The sequence below is a fragment of the Danio aesculapii genome, chromosome 11, assembly GCF_903798145.1.
Source record: "Danio aesculapii chromosome 11, fDanAes4.1, whole genome shotgun sequence".
Taxonomy (NCBI): Eukaryota; Metazoa; Chordata; class Actinopteri; order Cypriniformes; family Danionidae; genus Danio; species Danio aesculapii.
Window position 1 is genome coordinate 2,742,417 of NC_079445.1, and position 23,787 is coordinate 2,766,203.

At 39.6% G+C, this 23,787-nt stretch overlaps 1 protein-coding gene across 5 annotated transcripts in view; it reads left to right on the plus strand.

Moving 5' to 3' along the window:
- hipk1b (homeodomain interacting protein kinase 1b) overlaps positions 1-21,798 on the plus strand; it is a 35,956-nt gene extending 14,158 nt beyond the window's left edge. Inside the window, exons 6-17 of one of the 5 annotated variants that reach the window (XM_056468738.1) lie at positions 165-251; positions 336-520; positions 1,499-1,649; positions 4,112-4,298; positions 6,276-6,394; positions 7,276-7,410; positions 11,883-12,043; positions 13,986-14,138; positions 15,542-15,685; positions 15,926-16,137; positions 16,611-16,738; positions 18,603-21,798. In XM_056468738.1, coding sequence (XP_056324713.1) covers positions 165-251; positions 336-520; positions 1,499-1,649; positions 4,112-4,298; positions 6,276-6,394; positions 7,276-7,410; positions 11,883-12,043; positions 13,986-14,138; positions 15,542-15,685; positions 15,926-16,137; positions 16,611-16,738; positions 18,603-19,004 — 2,064 coding nt within the window. In that variant the 3' untranslated portion in view covers positions 19,005-21,798. The remainder of the gene's footprint in view (positions 1-164; positions 252-335; positions 521-1,498; positions 1,650-4,111; positions 4,299-6,275; positions 6,395-7,275; positions 7,411-11,882; positions 12,044-13,985; positions 14,139-15,541; positions 15,686-15,925; positions 16,138-16,610; positions 16,739-18,602) is intronic. The other 4 variants (XM_056468739.1, XM_056468740.1, XM_056468741.1 and 1 more) reach the window with 4 other exon arrangements.
- The last annotated feature ends 1,989 nt before the right edge of the window (positions 21,799-23,787 follow it).

Consider the following 23,787-nt stretch of genomic DNA (forward strand, 5'->3'; position numbering starts at 1 on the left):
AGTTTTTCAAACAGTTGTATCTCAGCCAAATATTGTTCCATCTTATCAATACAAACCTATTTATTCAGTTTTCAGATTGAGTATACATTTCAAATTCAAACACTTATAGTTTTGTCATCCAGGGTAACATAAAAAACAATTGTTTTTTGTATTTTTTTTTCTAGACCCCATCTGAGCACGAGTCTGAAATGGGTATCAAGTCCAAAGAAGCAAGAAAATACATCTTCAATTGTTTAGATGACATGATGCAGGTGAGTTGAAATGTCTAAAATGCAACGCTTCAAAAGGATCAAATCCTGTAATATTTATCAGTGTAAATTGTTTCTGCTTTCCAGGTCAATCTGCCGAATCATTTAGAAGGGACGGACTTGCTGGCGGAGAAGGCGGACCGGCGGGAGCTGATTGACCTGCTGAAGAGGATGTTGAGGCTGGACGCCGATAAAAGAATCACACCCACAAAGACACTGGCACATCCGTTTGTGACCATGAGCCACCTGCTGAACTTCCCACACAGCTCACAGTATGTCCTTTTAAAGTACACATGAAATCAAAACTAACCGTATTGATTTTATCAGCCCACATTGCTAGTTCTGTGCTGAACAATTCATCTGTTATGTCATTAGGGGAAAAAAAACAATAGTTTGCCCTGTAATTTAGAATTGAAACCTGAAAATGCACTTCCTGTTTGTTTTCAGTTCAATTCTCAGATTTGGGCGTGGCTAACATACTTAACCACGCCCCTCAAGCTGTCAGTTTTGACAAACAGAAATGGTGAGCAGGAGGAGTCTGAGGTTGTAATAGCTCTTCCGAAACCCTTTTTCCGATCTTTCTGATTGAAAAGCCTACTTTACTACATCCAATCAGCTCGCAGTAGAGAAAAGCAAGCCACGCCCACTGTTTTCTCATTTAATATTTCGTTTCTCTAGGAACTGCGTCAAAATATGGGGAAAAAAATGGTCGCAGCTTCCAGTTCATACAGACTTTGAACATACATTCACAACAATTCGCAAAGTGTCCGTCCTAAATAGAAATTAAAAATGAAATTAAGGCAACAGTATACTTCAAATTAAGTTCTTCGTTTAAGGCCTGAAAGAAGTTTGAAAATGCTGAGTGAATGTATACTGTTTTAAACATTCAGACACCCTCACGCTGCAGTGGGCTGGGTTGTAAAGGTGTCACGCCTCTCGAGTAGACTCCTAAACACAACAGCAATGGCGGCTGTGAGAGATAAAGATTTCATTAAAGTCAAGCAGCCGTGTCACGCCACAGTGCTTTCTATTTACCATGGACAAACACTGAATACAAGAATGTTTATCTTCTGGTGTGTATCTCAGAGTCTTTAAAATCTCTCTGCGAGTAATGGTATACCAGCTCTGCTACTTGCTACTTACATCCTTTCAGGACATAGTACACGTAGGTTAATTGGGACGCATCAACAGCTTTGGTTGATTTTTGTGTTAGTTTTTTTTTCTAACTGGTGTTCTTATAACTGTTCCAGTGTGAAGTCGTGCTTCCAGAACATGGATATCTGCAAGAGAAGAAACAGTAGCTTCGACAGTGGGAAGGCTCTGTTTGCTGCTAATACTGTTCCTGGAACTGCAGGAAACCTAACTGTGACCTTCAGCAGCCAGCTTAACCAGCACAGTCAGGTGAGGAGAACTGCCTCCGCTTCAAAACACACACTTCTTCACTGATCCCTATATAGTGGAAGGCAAATGAGTAGAAAAAGGGGGAACAAAAATGACAGCTTCTCATGCTTACCCACATGAAAAAGTACTGTAGTAATTTATTATAAATACTGTTCTGTTTTTGAACCATACTATAGGAAATTACTCGAATAAGGGCGTATTCACACTATGTACAGTTGCCTTGAACCGGGCCAAAGCACGCTTGTCCCCCCTCTCGTCTCCCCCGACGGGCCGCACTCACATTACATTCTGGCATGGGCACGCTTACGTCATCGATGAGGCGCTCTCGCTCTGCACCGTGGAGATTTCTTTAGTTATATCGTCGTTTAAGTAATTTGATTTGCATATTGTGTCAGCCATACAACAGATCAGCCACTTTTGACGCTCATAAACAGTCATAAAGTCCTCGTGCTGCAGGAATTAGGAGGTTTGCTGCAGGTGCAGCTGTCGTGGAGTGAGGGGTTTGCGTCTTCAATAAACTATGACAGTTTGCATTCATTGAACAGTAAGAATAATTAATAAACGCATATGAAACAGTCCCTTAAAAGTCACGTCTCGCTTTCAGTTTCGGGCTTTGGCGCGTTTTGCACTCACACACAAGTGTACCTCACCAAAGCCCAAGTGAACCGGGCTCTGGCACACCTCTTCCAACGGGTCTGAGCCTGATTTAGAGCACTCACACTTCTCAAACGATCTGGGAAATGGGCCTGGGCACGGTTCGGATAGCATAGTGTGAGTAGGCCCTAAATCTGTTGTGGAAAATCTACAATTGCTATGGTAGGACCACTATAGTATATAAATGAATTACCCAGTACTGTTCCAAGTATATATTATATTACAATACATCACAGTTCACTGTAGTAAAAACTGAAGTATGCGACAGTATTTTTACAGTTTATCAGTTCACTCTAGTTAAATATTTGAATAAGTAACTAGTTGTAAATACTATAAAACATACAGTTTAATATACTTTACTATAGTATGGTTGAAAAACACTGTAGTATTTACTATAAATTACTGTAATATCTTTTTAATGGGTATTTATTTTTAATTATATTTTTACATTAATTAATAACCACTTTTACATTTGTTGATAAACATTTAAAAAATTACGTACATGTAATATTTAAATTCAAATAATATAAGAAATAACCTCTACGAAAGTATGAACTTTATTTTTTGCTAACTCCTGTGGTAATCCTTTCTTAAAATAAGAATTAGCTTTTTTAGCGACTCGTATTTGATTGAATGCATCGCATGTACACTCAAAATCAGAGTGGATTGTGGGTAAAAAAACAAAATAGTAGTGAAGGAATTTAGTCATTGGCTGTTCTCAATTCTGAGAAAGGATTTACGTTCTTGTGGAGACCGGTCTTGCCAGGTGTCCTCGGAAGAATGAACTCGGGAGACTGCGAGAACAGGGAACTGAGATGCTACGTTCTTTTGAAAAATGAGATGCTGCGTTCTTCCTGATGGTCACGTGACCATTGCGCGTTTTTTAATGGTAAATTATTCAAACATTACAGCATTCAAACAACTTATTGTATGTATTCAAAATATATACTATGCATAAAAACAATATAATTAAAACAGATTTTAATACGAATTTCAGCAAACAAACACATTTAATTAGTTTATTCCTTTATTAAGATGTCCATGGTAATGTTCACTTTTACCGTTTCATTTAGGGAAACTCCTCCTGAGGTAAATAAGTGATATCTCTGAACTTTAATAATAAATCTAAATAAAATGCTGCGCTTCCCAACTCCAGTCGCAATGACTTCTGGGACTTCTAGAGCGAGATCAGTGCAAGTCAGCATCGGTGCGTCCTCGAAATCAAGAACACATCCAGGAAGTTTTACGCGTCCTCCCTTCTTGTGATTTTGAGTATTGAAAATGAGCTTTGGCAGCTGATGATGACGTTACACGAGGACGTAAGATCGCTGAAGAACGCACATTGAAAAAACAGCCATTTACTCAACACCGACACCTTATATCACAGGTGTCAAACTCAGTTCCTGGAAGGCCACAGCTCTGCACAGTTCAGCGATTGGTCCATATTTTACGTTTCTGTACAGAAAGGTCACGTTTTGATCTTCGATTGGTCTTGCGCAATCACGAGATGAGATTTCGCAGGTCAGAGTTCACCAAGCTTAAACTTTGCAATGCAGCGAACTGCGAAACTTGACGCACGAGCTTGCGTTTCTGCTGTCGCATTCGCAATTGAAGTCTATGGGGCCAAAAGACCAATGTGACCGCAGCTTTACTAAGCTTTCTAGAAACATCCTTGCAGGTGTGTTGACGCAAGTTGGAGCTAAAACCTGCAGGACGCCGGCGCTGCAGGACTGAGTTTGGACTCCCCTGATTTAGTGGATAGAGAGTGGTTTTACAGTCGTTAACACTGGTGTAAATGTTCCCCTCAGGTTCCCTCTGCTGGTGGAGCTGTTCCCCTCCTCAACTACCAGCCGGCTCTTTACCAGCAGGCCACCATAAACATCCCAGGCCTGGCTCAGCCCAGCATCCCCCTGCAGACCCGCTCCACCCAGCTGTGTGCTCAGACCGAACCCTTCCAGCAAACCCTCATCGTCTGCCCCCCAACCACTATACAAGGTGAGCTGGAAGTGGGTTTGATCATTTGAGTTTGATTTGATTGGGTAATTTGAGTTTTATTTACATTTGATTGCATACTAGGAGTAGATCCTCTCAAAGGGATAGTTCACTCAACAATATACATTTACTTTAGTTTCTTTTGTCCATTCTTTCTTGAGATGCATATTATTTTTCTATTTAGTTACTGATGACTGCTTTGCAGCTTTCAGTATTGAATTAAATGATTTATTATAATCTTACATCTCTCTTTTGTAGCAGAAATATTATTTGTTTAATAAATTGACATGCATATAAAAACAACAGTGCAAAATGGATATTTCTTACTGCAATGCTTCATTTTTGTTTGATGCCAGTAGGACTTTTATAGCAGCTAATTCACATTCAAAGCAGCATGATAATGAGAAATGCAATTCATTGTTAGTATTGTTGTCATCATTAATATTTTAGAATTGTTGGACAATCCTTTTGGAAATATTGGGGAAATATCAATAAGTCAGCACAGGATTAGATAGTTGTTTCTGGTTTTTGTTAGTCCTTAGTTAATGTACAATTTGCAGCGGTGTTCATTCATTTTTGGTGGGTTCTCCTAAAGTTGGTGGCATCGGTGCGACTAAGTAAAAGAGCTCAGTTTGAGCCCTGTGTAACTATTGGTTTCCATAGTAGGAACAACAAACACTATATTGCAGCCAATGGTTACACGTTTCCATTTCCATAATAAATTCTGCTGCCTAATCTTGCTAGGCTTTTTTGGCCTGGTAAAATATTTGGACTAAAGTATCATGAGTGTCCAATTTCTGAAATTGAGATTTATATTGTAAATAAATAAATAAGCTTTCCATTGATGTGTGGTTTTTTTAGGATTGGACAGTATTTGGCCGAGATGCAAATTTCTGCAATTTGAAGTTTTAAACTTGCTTAAATAAAAAATATTTTACAGAAATAAAACTTAATTTAATTTTAATACGTTTACAGTTGGAAATTTAGAAAATAAAATATTCATAGAATATCATCTTTACATAACCAGGGCTCGAAATTGCGAGTGTTTCGGTCGCATATTCGCCTGGAATTTTATCCAATCGACCTCAATATATTTGGGAGCATTTGTGCGAGTGCAAAAAATTGTTGCCGTGCGACTGGTTTTCACTGCAAAATGTTCACAGGTGTGCAGATTTTGCAGACATTCACGCAGAATGCATCGTTGCACCTAAAAATGTGAAACGCATCGCTCAGGAATAGTTTACAACTGTCCTCGCGTCAACTTTCTACAGTAAACAAATCCCGCAATGCCTGCCCCGCCTTCAAAATCTTCTGATTGGTGCACTGCTCTAGAACTGAACGTGAATGAATTGGTTAATATCGGCTGTCAATTATTCAGTCAATGCTTTCTGCCTTCAGATGACCGGGAGCTACAGCCACGAAAATGTAAAGTGCTGAGAATGAAAAGCACACCGACAGATTTGGTTTTAGAAACCACCTGAAGTTACCGCCTAAAATTCTGAGTAGTGATACACTGTCAAAGAGTGGATAAGACTCTTAAAAGCGATTCACTGTAAAGTCTGTGGGACAGAGTTTTCAGGTAACGGCGTTTGCCACTGAAGCTACTCATTTAATTTAATCCTTCATTTTTAATAATCAGGATGATTTCAAATGCAATCAATCTGTAATATAAAACTTGTAGTAACGGTGGACATAATTGTTGGGTGCGGCTAAATTTTAGTTGGTGCGACCACATTATGTTACTTATGTTAGTAAGTTAGTAACTAACTTATGTTAGTTAACGAAAAATCTTTAATTTTTACTAATTAGGACATATTGCTGTGTCAGTTTTTTTCCAATATCCTGCAGCTATTACCAAAAATATACCCATGCAACATAAGACCAGGGTCACGTGTTCTGTCTTAAAGTCATCACATTGAGCAATTTGTTGTGAATTAATGTCTTTATTTTTGTTAAAACCTTATATTTTTTCCCTTGCAGGGCTTCCATCTTCTAATAAAACCTCTAGCTATCCTGTCAGGATGGAGAACGGCGTTCCTGTTGTCCAGCAAAACCAGTCCACGCAACCCCTGCAGCTTCAACCCAGCATGCTGACACAGGTATGGCGCACAGCGCATCGGTCTCTCTGGCAAACCAAGTCATTTCACTCGGCGGCCATTTTAAAAACGCCTCTTGGGCATTCTGTTTGAATGGGGAAACATCAAGTTCTCCGAAATTGCTTGCCAAGCTTATAATTAAGTTTCATATTAGGAATCACTAATAAAATTAAACGAGTTTAATTTTATCGATTATAAACGAGTTTAATTTTATCGATTATAAACGAGTTTAATTTTATCGATTATAAACGAGTTTAAACGAGTTTAATTTTATCGATTATAAACGAGTTTAAACGAGTTTAATTTTATCGATTATAAACGAGTTTCATTTTATCGATTATAAACGAGTTTAAACGAGTTTCATTTTATCGATTATAAACGAGTTTAAACGAGTTTAATTTTATCGATTATAAACGAGTTTAATTTTATCTCTTGTCTCTTAAGTTTCATTTCTAAACGTTCAAATCACACCAAATCTGCAGAAACTCGCATCTCCCCTCCTCAGGAGAATCGTCAGTCTATATCGATCGCTGATTGGCTCCTGTACTAGTAGGCGGGGCTTCATTCGCCATATTGACCTTACTCTTTTCCCCATTCAAAACCATACGAGTGACACGTCTTGTGTGTTCTATAGTCTTTGGTCAAACTGACATGATGTCTAACTCTCCGCTGCTTCTTCAATACAATCTGACGTACTGCACATGAGTCCAGTTGACCAGGAGAGGAAACATCAGTTCTTAAATCTGCATGGATGCCTGATTCACTGCTGGAGAGTGCCAGTAAATGAGATCACAGCCTTGTACCCTTGACCCGAGTCTCACCTTTTGTCTAATCTTTCCGTGCTTTTTGCCCCTTTCCTCCTCCATGGTGCACCTCCTCCACAGGGCTCCTGCACGCCTCTGATGGTGGCCACGCTGCACCCTCACCCAGCGGGAGTGGCGTCCCAGTACCCGCTGCCCCTGACGCTGGGCTGTGGGGCAGGACGGCCCGCTCTGCTGGAGCAGACAGCCACAGTGCTGGTAAAGAGAGACCCACCCAGCGCTCTACCACTAACAACTCCATCATCTCATCACTTCTATCCAAAATCCTGCTTTCTTTCTAATCCTGCTTTATTTTGGATGTTTTTCTTATTTCTTTGCGATCGCTGTTTAATAGAACTGATCTTACCTGAGCTCTTTCTGATCTCTCTTTGATAGGCAAGCACCAAATATTTGGCGGATGAAAATTATCGGCTCAAAATGGCATGTTTGGTTTTTGGCCAATTAAGGAAAATGGCTGAAAATATGAGTAGGACCTGATCACGCCGCATGTGCTTTCTGAGTTGAGGCACCTTTTTTTAAATGGTTTACTAATGACCGCGAGTGTAGGCATGGGCTGGTATAAGATTTTGATGGTATGATAACCTTGGATAAAAATATCATGGAGTATGTTTACATGGACGCCAATAATCTGATTTTATTACAATTAAGACAATACCCTGATTAAGAGTCTACCATGTAAACAGCGAATTATTATTATTATTATTATTATTATTAGTATTATTATTTATATATTTATTTATTTTTTATTACCTTAATCCGACTAAAGTCCTAATCGAACTAAACAGAAATTGGATCAAGACATGTGGAGTATGCTGATGTTAGTGGCATTATTGAAGAGCAGTACAGCCATATAAACACCGCAATCAAACTATTACCGTCATATAGGATTTTCGCCGTATTTTGCAACAGGATAGTCTTCACACACACACGGCTGTTTGACATTATTCTCTGCACCTACCGAGTCAGTGAAGGACCACAGAAAGACACATCGTGAAATGCGGCGTTTTTTTTTTTTTTCCCCCATACGGCGTGTGGTCTGATGCATTCAGATTTAATATAAGTGTTTTGCGTCTTCAGAATGTGTCTGTAAAGTTTCAGCTCAAAACACCCATCAGATTTTTCATTATACCTTTTGCAAGATTCTATTTGGTACATTTTTGCACTAGGGGGCTGTTTTGTCGTACTGTGCCTTTAAGGCTAGTCCTCCCCGCCCACCATTGCTACGTGCCTTTCTGCGTGCCTTAATCTCCTCCCTTGGCTGCGTCAGACAACAGACAGACTTAAAGGAAGCAGATCTCACGTAGCGTTTGTGAGAAATACTACAGTAAAAACTTTACCAATGAGTATTTATTGTGTAGTTGCATCGCAGTCACACAAAGTTCACGCGCGCACACAGATACACATGCGCGCACGCACACACAGACAGACAGCTTTGCACTCTTTTTGCACGCATATGTGACAGGCTACAGGTTAATCTCCACTGCTGTATGAATATTTGTTATATTAATGTACAAAATAAACCTGATTTAATGTCCACAAACCGGGATTGAAGCGTCTTCCTTTATAATTGTTCTGACATGCGGCTGTGCTGATGAAGTGAAGCTAAGCTAAATCGCTGTAATTTATCACACACATGCTCTGTTTTAAAACATTTTAAACTTGTGAAACTCACTCTTGATCATGTTTGATGATGATTGATGATCCTAGCGAACTGAACAGGCCTTTTATTCCCGGTTGCTTTGCGCACGTCTGGTCTTGTTTATATGATTATACATGTGACTACCGGGACATGTTAATGCGCACAGCTGTCAATCAATTCGGTGGGCGGGGGGACCGCACTCCTACGTAAAGTTGCGGTCGGTCTGAAAACCGCTCCAATTGGTCCACTTTTATGTTGCTAAATTGAAAAAAAAGGACTGGGTGTGTTTATATCACCCCAACATGACGGTCTATACACCATACATGCACATATGTCTTTCCAAACAGCTTGAAAAGTAGATTTTTCACCATAGGTGCCCTTTAAAACAACACTCCTCCAGCAGTTCATACTTGCATCCAATATCTCGTTTGTCATGGGGACATGAATGAAATGTTCCTGAATGAAAGTGAAAGTGCCAAACTGCAGTTTAAGTTGACAAATGAACACCCAAACTTATATGAAACTCCAGAGGAAACGTAGATAGCGCGGTGATGCAATGACGCTAATCGAATTATGTGCTATAACATGTAAAATTAGATCATGAAAGAAACATTTAAAAGCAACTCATGTAAACGTATAATCATATTACTGTCTTATTCAGATTACTAGCTGTCAAGCGCACCCGTATGCTACGGCGCAGCCTACGCGCACCTCTCAAAAAATGTAACTACACGTCGCAACGGCGCATAACACAAGCTCTGTGATTGGTCGGCTTGGAAGTGCTGACGAGTGTGGGCGGGACCGAGAGCCGCGCAAGTCCGTTGGAGCGACTGTTTACAAGTGTGGAGTCCCGTGAAGGAGCTCCGCATGGAAAGTTTTGTTTTGCGTTCAGAAAAAACAAAACACCAGCGAAGAAACTCGACACAGAGGAATATAAACACCTACTGCCAACTAGCGTTTCGGAAGAGTTATTGCAGAGCTGCAGAAACATCATGAATGCACAGCTACGCGCGTTGCGTGCGCCGTGGGTCATGCCGATCACTTGACGCAGAAGTATAAACCAGGCTTGAGCCAGCTGTTTTTAATGTTAAAACAAATCAATGGAAGTGAATGAGACTGGAAGTCTCAAGCCAAAAAGATTCCAGTGGTTGCGCCTGCTTGTACGTCAAGAATAAGTTCAATACAGTCAAGCCCAAAATTATTAATATCTGACTTCATACTTAACAGTATATGTAACATCATTAATATCATATAATATAATATTTCTATTTTTCAGATCTTAATTTGTAAATCTCTCGTTCTCTAGTCTTTTTTCTTACTCTGTATTTCTCCTTATTCTCCCATTTTGTCTGTTGCTCTCTGTCGTGATTTCCTCCATCAGTCTCTCTCAGTGCAGGTCTGCTACAGGCATGGGAGGCATGTGCTGAACTCTTCTGTGCTTTGCTTGCAGCTTCTAGTTGTGTGAAGAGTGTATTGTTGATCTCCCTCTGACCTCCAGCCCCACCATCTGTTCCTCTTCCTCCTCCTCTTCCTCTCAGGGGAGGACGCTGACCTGGTCTGCAGCTCAAACACACTCTTCATCTTCCTCTCCCTCTCATAGCCATGTCTGTCCGCAGGTACTCTAGTGCAGCCCGTTCTGGCATGGCACATCTTTTGGCCAATTTTAGCTCATTGTTTTCTAACTGCCATGATTCTCCCCAACAGGTTTCCGGACTGCTCTTTTTTTTTTTTTTTTCCCCGGCTCCAAATCCATCTAAATATTAAATGCTTGTGTATGATTTTGGTTTTTCTGCATGCTGTGCTTGTCTTGGCTTTTAAAATCATACCAAATGGCTGCGCTACATCTTCAAGCTGCCCAGGGAGATAATTTGATTGATTCACACTGCAAAAAGAAGAGTTTTGTGTTGTTTCTTGTTCAGATATCACATTTGCTAAATATTGCTACATTACACTCACTGGCCACTTTATTAGGTACACCTTACTAGTACTGTGTTAGACCCCATTTTGCCTTCAGAACTACCTTAATCCTTCATGGCACAGATTCAACAAGATAACTGGAAATATTCCTCAGGGATTTTGCTCCATATTGACATGATAGCATCACACAGTTGCTGCAGATTTGTCGGCTGCACATCCATGATGCGAATCTCCCGTTCCACCACATCCCAAAGGTGCTCTATTGGATTGAGATCTGGTGACTGGAGGCCATTTGAGTATAGTAAACTCATTGTCATGTTCAAGAATCCAGTCTGAGATGATTCACACTATGACATGTGCGTTCTCTTTTTCGGACCATTCTCTGTAAACCCTAGAGATGGTTGTGCGTGAAAATCCCAGTAGATCAGCAGTTTCTGAAATACTCAGACCAGCCCGTCTGGCACCAACAAGCATGCCACATTCAAAGTCACTTAAATCTTCTTCCTTCCCCATTCTGATGCTCAGTTTGAACTGCAGCAGATCATCTTGACCATGTCTACATGCCTAAATGCATTGAGTTGCTGCCATGTGATTGGCTGATTAGAAATTTGCGTTAACGAGCAGTTGGACAAGTGTACCTAATAAAGTGGCCTGTTAGTGTATTTGTAGTATTTTTCAATGTTATCAGACAATAATTTTTATCTGGAGAGACTTTAAATGAAGTAATTTTAAATGTGAATCTTTCAAAAACGTTGGAACTTTCAACTTTAAAGAGTTTTAGATTTTTATTTTATGTATTATTTATTGCTGATGAAGCATTTCTTCTTTTGTGTTCAGAAGTCAAACAGGGCGAGTAAATGATAACATAATTTTCATTCTTGGCCGAACTGTCGCTTTGATTGTGTGCGTTGTTGTCACGCTGCACATTTTTATCAGCATGCTACTTGAAGTTCTGGCATGACAGAATGTGTCAATTCAGGTGTAATGGCCACATCACTGTGATTTGATCAGAGCTGTTTCATTTCCTTCATTTGCCAGTGGTTTTCGTTATCACTTGTTTCCACAGTTTTCTCTGCCCCAGCACCACTAAAGGAGATGTTTTGTGCTCTTTCAGCAGGCCTGGCCAGCGGGCACCCAGCAGATCCTCATACCCTCGGCCTGGCAGCAGGTCCCTGGCATGACCATCCACAACTCCAGCCACCAGCCTGTAGTGAACCAATCTCCTCTGCAGGCCCTGCTGTCCGAAAACTCCACACAGCAAACATCCAGCTGGAGGTCAGAAACTACTGTCATTGTCTGTAAACAGTGAGCTTGTTTAGGGCTGGATGTTTAATCGAAAATAATTAGAAACCAAATTTCTGATTTTAGGAAGGACGTAATTTCCCCATTCGATCTTGTTAAAGGGCACCTATTATCCTGCTATGCTGCTACAAGATATAAAATCAGGGTGTCTGCAGGGTCTAAGTCCAAGTCTAAGATTTAAAGCTCGAAATTTTAGGCCTTAAGTCTTAAATTCGCTGTTCTAGGTCTTAAATATTTGACCACAGGTCTTATTTTTGCAATGTCCATGTAACACTACATCTTATGCAAAAATTATATTATTATCTTTATAATCATTCATTCATTTACTTTTCGGCTTAGTCCCTTTATTATTCCAGGGTCGCCACAGCAGAATGAACCGCCAACTTATCCAGCACGTTTTTACGCAGCGGATGCCCTTCCAGCTGCAAACCATCTTTGGGAAACATCCACACACACTCATTCACACTCATACACTACGGTCAATTTAGCCTTCCCAATTCACCTGTACCGCATGTCTTTGGACTGTGGGGGAAACCGAAGCACCCGGAGGAAACCCACGCGAACGCAGGGAGAACATGTAAACTCCACATTGGAACGCCAACTGACCCAGCCGAGGCTCGAACCAGCGACCTTCCTGCTGTGAGGCGACAGCGCTACCTACTGTTCCACTGCGTCGCCATCTTTATAATCATAATAATAAAATCCAAAAATAATAAAAAACAATTAGTTTAAAAATCTTCAATGATATTAATGACGTAGTTCTGGAAACGTACTACTTCTCTGTTTATCGGTCTGACTTTACAGTAGGTTTCTTAGGTCGTTTAAAAGAATATCTCAATGGCGAACGCGTCAAGTATAAAAGCCTCGTCTGTTTTGTGAGCTGTGCGATGCGGCGCCAGGTAAAAGTATAATTCAGCTTGTTTGTTTATTTCTGTCTTCAGTATCTTCAATTTAAATACATTTATTTTACCACTAATTTTGCAAATTATTATTATTTATTTTTATTTTTTTAAGCATTTTCTCTTTGTGTATGCGTGTGTTTGATATTGTGATATAGGTCTTAAATGTAATACTTAATGCTCTTAAAAAGGTCTTAGTCTTAAATTTGACATTATTATTTCTGCAAAAACCCTGAAAATGCATCTCTGATGTCCCTAGAGTGTGTGTGTGTGTGTGTGTGTATCTGTATGTGAAGTTTCAGCTGAAAACACCACACAAGTAATGTTGTATAACTCTCTGAAACTGACTCTTTTAGTCTTTGGTCCTTATTGTGGTGTTTTGGTGACTGTCACTTTAAATTCAAATGAGTCTGTGCTCTTTTTTTAAATAGGGCGGAGCTATAAATGTCTGTGTGTCAGCATAGTGGCAGATTCAAAAACAAGACTAACGTCCTATGCTAATTAGGGAGAGATTGTCACTAGTGGGCGGGGCTTTCCCCCTCTGATGACACGTTCAAAGGGAGAGTGTCAATCAAAGTGTTTCTGCAGACTTTATCAAGTGTGATTATAAATTATTAATAAATTTATAAATGTTTACCATTAGAAGCTGGATATATTCACACGCTGTTGCCACACAACTGTCTAAACCCCTTATTATGTGATTATTGCATAGAGGGTCTCCTTTAAGGGTCAGTTCACCTTAAAATTCAATTATGGTTTTAATTACTTACCCTAATGTCTTTTTAATACTGAATCCTTTGTTTATCTTCAAAACACAAATGAACATATATTAGATGAAATCTGAGCTCTCCCTCTTATCCTTCATATACTGAAATCATCTCAAGGCATTCAAAGTCTAGATCCAAAAACATTCACTGGTTCAACTGTAATCATACGAAGCTCCAAGAACAATTTTGTGCACCAAAAAACACTGTATTATCATTTTTTTAATGCTGTTTTTTCTCTTCATGATGCAGGGCGTCTCAGAGCGGTCAGCACAGTGGTGTTGTCCAACAGAACCCACACATCCTCAGCAGCCTCAATCCCGCTCATCCCCTCAATCGAGGAGCGTCTACAGCCACTCGCTCGCAGAACAAGAGGAGCCGCATCTGCTGTGACACCAGCAGCGGGTATTTGGGCCCTTCACTTATTTCAGTGCTGGCTTTAAAGTTGTCATGAAACAGAAGAGAAGATTGTGCTTTCTTTCCGCTATCTGTATCACTGTCCACTTGAAATGGTCCTGAAATGAGAGAAAAATAAGGAGGTGCTTGATTTTGTTCTTTGGGAGTTGTTGAAATATGGACATTGACTGAAAGTCCTGCCCTAAATGACTGAAAGCCCTGCTCTTAATGTCTATAGCTCCGCCCTTAATGACTAATAGCCCTACCCTAAATGACTGAAAGCCCTGCCCTAAATGACTGAAAGCCCCGCTCTTAATTTTGGATAGCTCTGCCCTTAATGACTGATAGTCCTGCCCTAAATGGCTGATAGCCCTGCCCTAAATGACTGAAAGCCCCGCCCTTAATGACTAATAGCCCTACCCTAAATGACTGAAAGCCCCACCCTTAAAGTCGAATAGCTCCGCCCTTAATGACTGAAAGCCCTGCTCTTAATATCGGATAGCTCTGCCCTTAATGACTAATAGCCCTACCCTAAATGACTGAAAGCCCCGCCCTTAATGACTGATAGCCCTACCCTAAATGACTGAAAGCCCTGCACCTAAAGTCAAATAACTCCACTCTTAATGACTGATATTTCTGCCCTAAATGACTGAAAGCCCCACCCTTAAAGTCGAATAGCTCCGCCCTTAATGACTTAAAGCCCTACCCTAAATGACTGATAGCCCTACCCTAAATGACTGAAAGCCCCGCCCTAAATGACTTATAGCCCTACCCTAAATAACTGAAAGTCCCACCCTTAATGGCTGATAGCCCTACCCTAAATGACTGAAAGCCCTGCTCTTAATGTCGGATAGCTCCGCCCTAAATGATTGATAGTCCTGCCCTAAATGGCTAATAGCCCAAAACAAGTCTGATAGCCCCGCCCTAAATGACTTATAGCCCTACCCTAAATGACTGAAAGCCCCACCCTTAAAGTCGAATGGCTCCGCCCTAAATGACTGAAAACCTTGCTCTTAATATCGGATCGCTCCGCCCTTAATGTCTGATAGCCCCGCCCTAAATGACTGATAGCCCTGCCCTTAATGGCTGAAGCTAGTTATTAAAGCTATTAGGATTAGGAATGTATTGAAATCTTCTCTCCCTTAAGCTGAATTTAGGGAAAAATATAAAAGAATACAAATTTAAATGGAGGCTAATAAATTAGACTTTTAATGTGTGTGTATGCGTGTCTGTGTTTTAATTGATACTTTTTTTTTAATTGTGCGAAACATTTTACTCCTGTTGGTGCTTTTATGGGATTGAGTAATTATCAGTTTAGTAAATCTGGCCTGTGGGATCTGATGTTGTTTTCTTCCTGAGGCCGTTGTATGCTATAATCTTTATTTTGTTGTGACCCTGTGTGTGTTTTCCAGCAGTGCTCTGGTGGCCTCTCAGTCTTACAGTGCTCTTCTGACTCAGCCAATCATCATCTCCGACACCCCGAGTCCTGCAGTCAGCGTCATCACCATACACAGCGACTCTGAAGACGAGGACGAGCGCAAGTTTCACCCCGCCAGGTGACCACACTCCCTGCTAACATGGGTGTTGTTTTGGAGAATGAGAGAACAGTGGGCGTGGCTTGTTTTTTTTTTTTTTACTTTAAAGTCCTGGAAATGTAATCGAATTTAAGTAGTAAGCATGTGTATGATCCGTGTAGGAAACATATTGGTAGTTTGTTTAGCATGTTTTATGATTTTATCCTTGTGAATATTCATCATTTTATCCCTAACAAACCCCCCCCCCCCTCTCTTTTGTAGCTGCGGCCCCAGCCATAGGACGAATGTGATCAGCTGTTTGACCGTTCATGATTCGGACTCCTCCACTGCCAGTCCCTTAACTCCCAAACCCCAGAACGGTCACATCGGGCTTCAGTCCTCACGACTGGCCAAATCTCTGGCAGTGGTGGCGCCGACTGTCAAAACACAGCCTGTGGAGAGCTCCATATCAGCCAAAATCCCACCGGCTCTAGGCATGTATTCATTTTCTTGATCTGTTATATTTTTTTAATCTTTTTTCATGTCTTTGTCTGTGTTGCGTTGCGATAGGTTGCATTGCGTTTTGTTTGTTTTTTGTTTTCTTTTTTGCTTGTTTCCTTTTAGTTTTTAGTTTTTGTTTTTCATTTTTGTTTGTTGTTTTTCGAATTTGTGTTTGTTTTGGGGGTTTTTTTGTTTAATTTTTGTTTGCTTTTGTTTATTTAGTTTTTTGTATTTGTTTTAGTTTTTGTTTGTTTATTAAACTTTTCTTAGTTTTTTGTTTTATTTATTTTATTTAGTTTTTTAATTTTGCTTTTTTTTCATTTTGTTTTTCCACTTGTTTTTTTATTTTGTTTCAGTTTTGTTTTTTTGTTTGTTTTTTTGTTCTTGTTTTGGGTTTGTTTGCTGGTTTGTTAATTTGTAGTAATATGGAATATGTAGTTTTAAAAGCATTGGTTGTCTGTTTTAGGTCTTCCTCAGAATTACTACATGAAGCCGAAGAGAGCTGCAGCTGCGAGACATCAGAGCAGCTCAGGAGGAAGCGTCAGTGAGCACCAACAGGAGCTTAGCAGATCTCAACCACTAAACCTCAGTCAGGTGAGCACAAACGCCCATGTGTCCGAAACTGATCTTTATCCTATATATATAGCTTCAAAACAGTTTTATGCAAAAAAAATAATTATATAATGTTTATTTAAAAACCTTATTTTTGTAACTTTGTTTTGAATATTAATTACCAATGCTGCTAATATGACATTAAGACTTGGATAAATAAGCCATGTTTTCCTGCAGGTTTTTTGATTTTGTTTTGCATTATCAATGCTACTAACATGGCATTAAGACTTAAACTATAATTTCCTGCATTCCTCTTATTTCAATCTTTGGAAAAAAGTTTGTAAATTACAACCCCAAATCAGAAAAAGTTAGAAAATAAGGGAGTGATTTCTAAATTTGCTTTGACTTGTATTTTATTGCCGACAAAACAAGAAACATTATTTAATTTCTTCATGATTTTTAAACACTTATTCCAATTTTGGTTCTTGCAACACATTTTTAAAAAGTTGGGACCGGAGCAAATTAGGGCTAGTAACCAGGTAAATTTGTGTAATGATGTGATTTGAAACAGGTGATGTCAACAGGTGATTGTAATTATGATTTGATACAAAAACAGCATTCAAGGAACATCCACAAATGCCAGGTAAAACTGTACTGTGCCAAAAGGAAGCCCTATGTTAACAGTGTCCAGAAGCGTCATCGAATTCTCTGGGCTTGTAGGCACCTGGGATGGACCATCACACAGTGCAAACGTCTGTGGTCAGTTGAATCAGTATTTTTGGGGGAAATGAACGCTGTGTGCTTCGCATCAAAGAAGGAAAGGATCATCCAAGTCCAAAAGCCAGGGTCTGTCATGGTATGTTGTGTCCGTGCCCTTGGCGAAGCTCACTTGCACTTCTGTGATGCACTATTAATGCTGAAAAGTACATCGAAGCACAATATGCTGCCTTATTTTCCAGGGACGCCCATGCATATTTCAACAAGACAATGCAAAACCACATTCTGCACACATTACAAAGTCCTTGACTGGCCTGCCTACAGTCCCGACCTGTCTCCAGTAGAGAATGTGTACTGTTGCCCACTTTATCAATGGATATAAGGAGTAACTTTTAACCCTTTTTTATTTTTCCTTAAGAAATAGTTTAATCATGTCAATACTCTCGAGTTCTCCGAGGAGAAACGAGGTTAGGTTATTAACTTTTAAGAGATAGATGGAAATCTGACGCTACATTGGAATCTGTAATAATAACACACAGATGATTGATTTGTCTGACATTAAGGGGGTAGTTCACGCAAACAATGAAAAATTAGTTTTTATGTGCCTCAAGTGGTTTTAAACTTTGAGTTTCTAGTGTTGATCTATAAAAAGAAGATATTTTGAAGAATGTTGGAAACCGGTAACCATTGACTTCCATAATATCTGTATTTCTGTATTTCAAAACCACATTCTGCACACATTACAAAGTCCTTGACTGGCCTGCCTACAGTCCCGACCTGTCTCCAGTAGAGAATGTGTACTGTTGCCCACTTTAAGACTTGTTTGCAGGAAGAATGGGATAAAATTACACCTGAAACACTTCATCACTTGTCCCTAAATGCCTTTTAAGTATTGTGTAAAGGAATGGCAACATTATAAAGTGCTAAATTCTTTACCGTTACACCTTTTTTGAAATGTGTTTATTTAAAAAAAGAAAAACTATAAAAATCTTGAGGAACTCATGAAATAATGTGTGTTTTATCATTTGCAATGAAATACAAGTCAAAGTAAATTTAGAAATCACTACTTCCTATTTTTATTAGCGTTTTCCATACTGACCCAACCTTCTCTGATTTGGGGTTGTACTATTTTTCATCGTTATTTCTGTTAACGAATTTAACACTCAACATCCTCTCTCCGTCTTTTCAGACCACTGTCTCCTCGTCTCAAGCACCGCCCGGAGTCGTCCCGTCATCTTTGCGCCGCCAGCACACGTACCCACCGGCCTCATCCCATTACTGCCTGCAAGAGGCGCCGTCGTTCACCAGCACCCCCAGTCTATACACCTACCCCAACCCGGCGTCCCACATGGAGCACCTCCTTGTCCAGGGCTCCTCCCCCTCAATCCACGCCCCGCCCACCGCTCACTATGCAGCCAGTCTCATCCCAAAGGACAGCATTGGGGGTGTGGTCCACGGAATCTCCGCCCACTACCAGCAACATTACCCCGCCCACCCTTACACCAGCACCACTAGAGAGAGCGGTGGGGGCGGGGCTTACAGCGGGTATCAGCTCAGCCCCCGTAGGGTCCCGCAATACCCCTATATTTGAGAATCACAGACACATTTACAAACAAAACAACCCACCGACCAATCAACTGTCAGCTGCTGGTTTTTATCCGTCGTATTTATGTTTTAGAGCGTTCTTAATTAATATTGTGCATCTTAGCTGAGATTTTCTTACTCCTGACATGTTTTAATTCGTAAGCAATAGAGGAATCATGCTGACATAGAGGATCGAGCTAGTAGTCCAGACTAAAATCCTTACACTAATCCTTCCTTATTTTAAACTCCTTAATAAATTCCGTGTCGTGTTTTTTGTTTCGTTTGTCGTCGTCGTAGTAGGATATCTTCTGCTTTTTAAGTTATGTTTTGATCGTGAAGCTGACTGGTCACTGTACTGGGAGGAGGTGTTGATGGAAATGAGGGAGGGAAAAAAATGTATCATGTACCCTAATCGTATTGTTATTTAAGTTAGCGCGCTATATGTTAGTGGAATCAAAGTCCTGGTAGAGTCGTAGAGTGTATGTTGTGAGGAATATCAATGGATTTAAGGAGTAACTTTTAACCCTTTTTTATTTTTCCTTAAGAAATAGTTTAATCATGTCAATACTCTCGAGTTCTCCGAGGAGAAACGAGGTTAGGTTATTAACTTTTAAGAGATCGATGGAAATCTGACGCTACATTGGAATCTATAGTTATAACACACAGATGATTGATTTGTCTGACATTAAGGGGGTAAATCACGCAAACAATGAAAAATTTGTTTTTACTTGCCTCAAGTGCTTTTAAACTTTGAGTTTTTAGTGTTGATCTAAAAAAGAAGATATTTTGAAGAATGTTGGAAACCGGTAACCATTGACTTCCATAATATCTGTATTTCTTCTCCTATAGAAATCAGTAAACCTCAAGTGGAACTAAACTTTTAAGTTTCTTTTATCTGTTGAGCGCTAGGGAAGATATTTTAAAGAATGTTGGAAACCGGTAACCATTGACTTCCATAATATCTGTATTTCTTCTCTTATAGAAATCAATAAACCTCAAGTGGAACCAAGCTTATGATTTTCTTTTATCTGTTGAGCCCTAGGGAAGATATTTTGAAGAATGTTGGAAACCGGTAACCATTGACTTCCATAGTATGTATTTTTTCTACTATGGAAGTCCGTGACCTTCAAGTGGAACCAGAGTTTCAAGTTTCTTTTTTCTGTTGGACGCAATATATTTTAAACAATGTTGGAAACTGGTAACCATTGACTTCCATAGTATCTGTTTTTCCTGCTATGCAAGTCAATGGTTACAGATTTTCAGCTTTATTCAAATTATTCTGTTGAACACACACAAAAATAATAATAATGAAACTTGAATGTTTGGAACCACTTGAGGTTCGTTGACAACCATAGAGAAAAAAAACCCTGTACTATTTAAGTCAATGGTTACCGGTTTCCAACATTCTTCAAAATATCTTCTTTTGTGTTGAACAGAATAAAGAAACTTGAATGTTTGGAACCACTTGAGGTTCGTTGACTACCATAGTGAAAAAAAACATACTATTGAAGTCAATGGTTACCGGTTTCCAACATTCTTCAAAATATCTTCTTTTGTGTTCAACAGAATAAAGAAACTTGAATGTTTGGAACCACTTGAGGTTCATTGAATTCCATTGAGGGGAAAAAACAGATATTATGGAAGTCAATGGTTACAGGCTCCCAACATTCTTCAAAACATCTTCTTTTGTGTACAACAGAATAAAGAAACTCAAATGTTTGGAACCACTTCAGGTTTGTTGACTTCCATAGTATGTTTTTTTTTTTTACTATATAAGTCAATGGTTACAGGTTTCCAACATTTTTCAAAATATATTTTGTGTTCAGCCGAAGAAAGAAACTCAAAAGTTTGGAATGACTTGATGTTCGTTGACTTGAAGTAGAAAAAACAAATACTATGGAGGTCAGTGGTTACCGGTTCCTAACATTCTTTAAAATATCTACTTTCGTGGTCAAATTAATCAAGAGATTTGAAAGTTTGAAACAACTTGAGGTTCGCTGACTTCCATATTAGAAAATACAAATACAATAGAGGTCAATGGTTACCGGTTTCTAACATTCTTCAAAATATCATCTTTTGTGTTAAACAGAAAAAGGAAAATAAAGTCAATGAACATCAACTCGTTTCAAACTTTTTCAAGCAGAAAAACAAATACTATGGAAGTCTGAGATTACCAGTGTCCAACATTCTTCAAAATAACTTCTTTTGTGTTCAACTGAAGAAAATCAACACTCAAAGGTTCGGATCGACTTGAGGTTCATTGGCTTCCATAATGTTTTTTTTTCTACTATGGAACTCAATGGTTACATGTTTCCAACATTCTTCAAAACATCTTCTTTTGTGTTCAGTGGAAGAAAGAAACTCAAAAGGTTTGAAACGAGTGAGTAAATGATGACAAAATCTTCATTTTTATGGTGGACTGTCCATTAAGCGTGGTTTGTTTGCAGCATTTATTAGTAGTCTGCTTATCAAACTAGAGTGCACCAAAAAGTTGCTGACCCTGATGCTGTGTGTGTGTGTGTGTGTGCGGTCAGTGACGGATATTAATGTGATCTGTGGTCTTCTGCTCTAAACGACACTGTGACTGACCGCTGCGGTCCTTCTTGTTCTGCTCTCAATAACATGACGTGCCTTCACATTCTCTCCAACGCGTTTGGCTGTGTTTTTGAGTTCAGAGAACGTTTAGCATCAACCAAGAAAGTACTGTACACATTTTGTAATGTCAAACAACGATGGAAATAACAAAAAAAAAACACCTCCATTGTAATGCCATCAATAAACAAACATCACAAAACATCCAATACTTCTGTCTGCTTGCTGTTTTTAGCTTTTAATGTTAGAATCTTTTCTATTTTCAGTCATTATTAGCTTGTGAATGCTGGTAGTTCAAATAATCACTGAAATACTGTAATAAGGATGGTGCTATATGATTAATTATGAGATTTAAGGTTAATTTTACAGGATATTTGAACTACCAAAATCTGCTTCGTCTTTAAATGCAGTAATCATGATTTATCCTAATTACTATAGTAATTTATAGTGTTTTTGACTGAGCCGTACTGTAGTAAAGTACTTGAATTAGTTCATAGTGGTGATTCTAGAGTTGCTAGGTTAACCCAACTATTGTAATATGAACAAATTACCCAGTAATGTAGTTTTCTACAACAGCATTGGGATATATTGTACTACAGGGTGGGCCATTTATATGAATACACCTTAATAAAATGGGAATGGTTGGTGATATTAACGTCCTGTAATACTACACGCACATTAGTATATGTGAGGGGGCTTGTAAACAACTCATGAAAGAATACAGTTACGTTAAAATCAAGCACACCATTGTTATTTCTTGTGAAATTCCCAATTTAATTAAGGCATATCCATGTAAATGGTCCACCCTATACAATATACCAGTTTACTGTAGTAAAAACAAAAGTATACTACAGTATTTATAACATTTATGATAGTTTATACTATAGTGGCTATGCTGTAACATTCATTAAGGTAGTCTAAATGCTATTATATATACAGTATAATACGCTTTAGTACGGTTCAAAAACGCTACAGTATTGCTACACTACACTAACTGGTCACTTTATTAGGTACACCTTACTAGTACCAGGTTGGACCCCCTTTTGCCTTCAGGACTGCCTTAATCCTTCGTGGCATAGATTCAACAAGGTACTGGAAATATTCCTCAGAGATTTTGCTCCATATTGACATGATAGCATCACGCTGTTGCAATCTCCCGTTCAACCACATCCCAAAGGTGCTCTATTGGATTGAGCTCTGGTGACTGTGGAGGCCATTTGAGCACAGTGAACTCATTGTCATGTTTGAGAAACCAGTCTGAGCTGATTCGCGCTTTATGACATGGTGCGTTATCCTGCTGGAAGTAGCCATCAGAAGAGGGGTACACTGTGGTCATAAAGGGATGGACATGGTCAGCAACAATACTCAGGTAGGCTGTGGTGTTGAGACGATGCTCAATTGGTACTAATGGGCCCAAAGTGTGCCAAGAAAACCGCTGATACAAGGCAGGATGGATCCATCCTTTTTCATGTTGGTGTTGACGCCAAATTCTGACCCGACCATCCGAATGTGGCAGCAGAAATGGAGACTCATCAGACCAGGCAACGTTTCTCCAATCTTCTATTGTCCAGTTTTGGTGAGCCTGTGTGAATTGTAGCCTCAGTTTCCTGTTCTTAGCTGACAGGAGTGGCACCCGGTGTGGTCTTCTGCTGCTGTAGCTCATCCGCCTCAAGGTTTGACATGTTGTGTGTTCAGAGATGCTCTTCTGCAGACCTCGGTTGTATCGAGTGGTTATTTGAGTTACTGTTGCCTTTCTATCAGCTGGAACCAGTCTGGCCATTCTCCTCTGACCTCTGGCTTCAACAAGGCATTTGTGCCCACAGAACTGCCGCTCACTGGATATTTTCTCTCTTTCAGACCATTCTCTGTAAACCCTAGAGATAGTTGTGCGTGAAAATCCCAGTAGATCGGCAGTTTCTGAAATACTCAGAGCAGCCCGTCTTGCACCAACAACCATGCCACATTCAGTCACTATGCCATGAAGCATTAGGGCAGTTCTGAAAGCAAAAGGAGGTCCAATCTGGTACTCGTAAGGTGTACCTAATAAAGTGGCCGGTGAGTGTATAACACATATTAACAAAACCGTCAACAACACCGAAAAACGTCCTTTTTTAAATTTGTTTATTTTACTTCAGACACGATGATCATCCAGTCCAACAGGAGGCGTCAGTCGTCGGTCAGTCTGAGCAGCGTTCCTT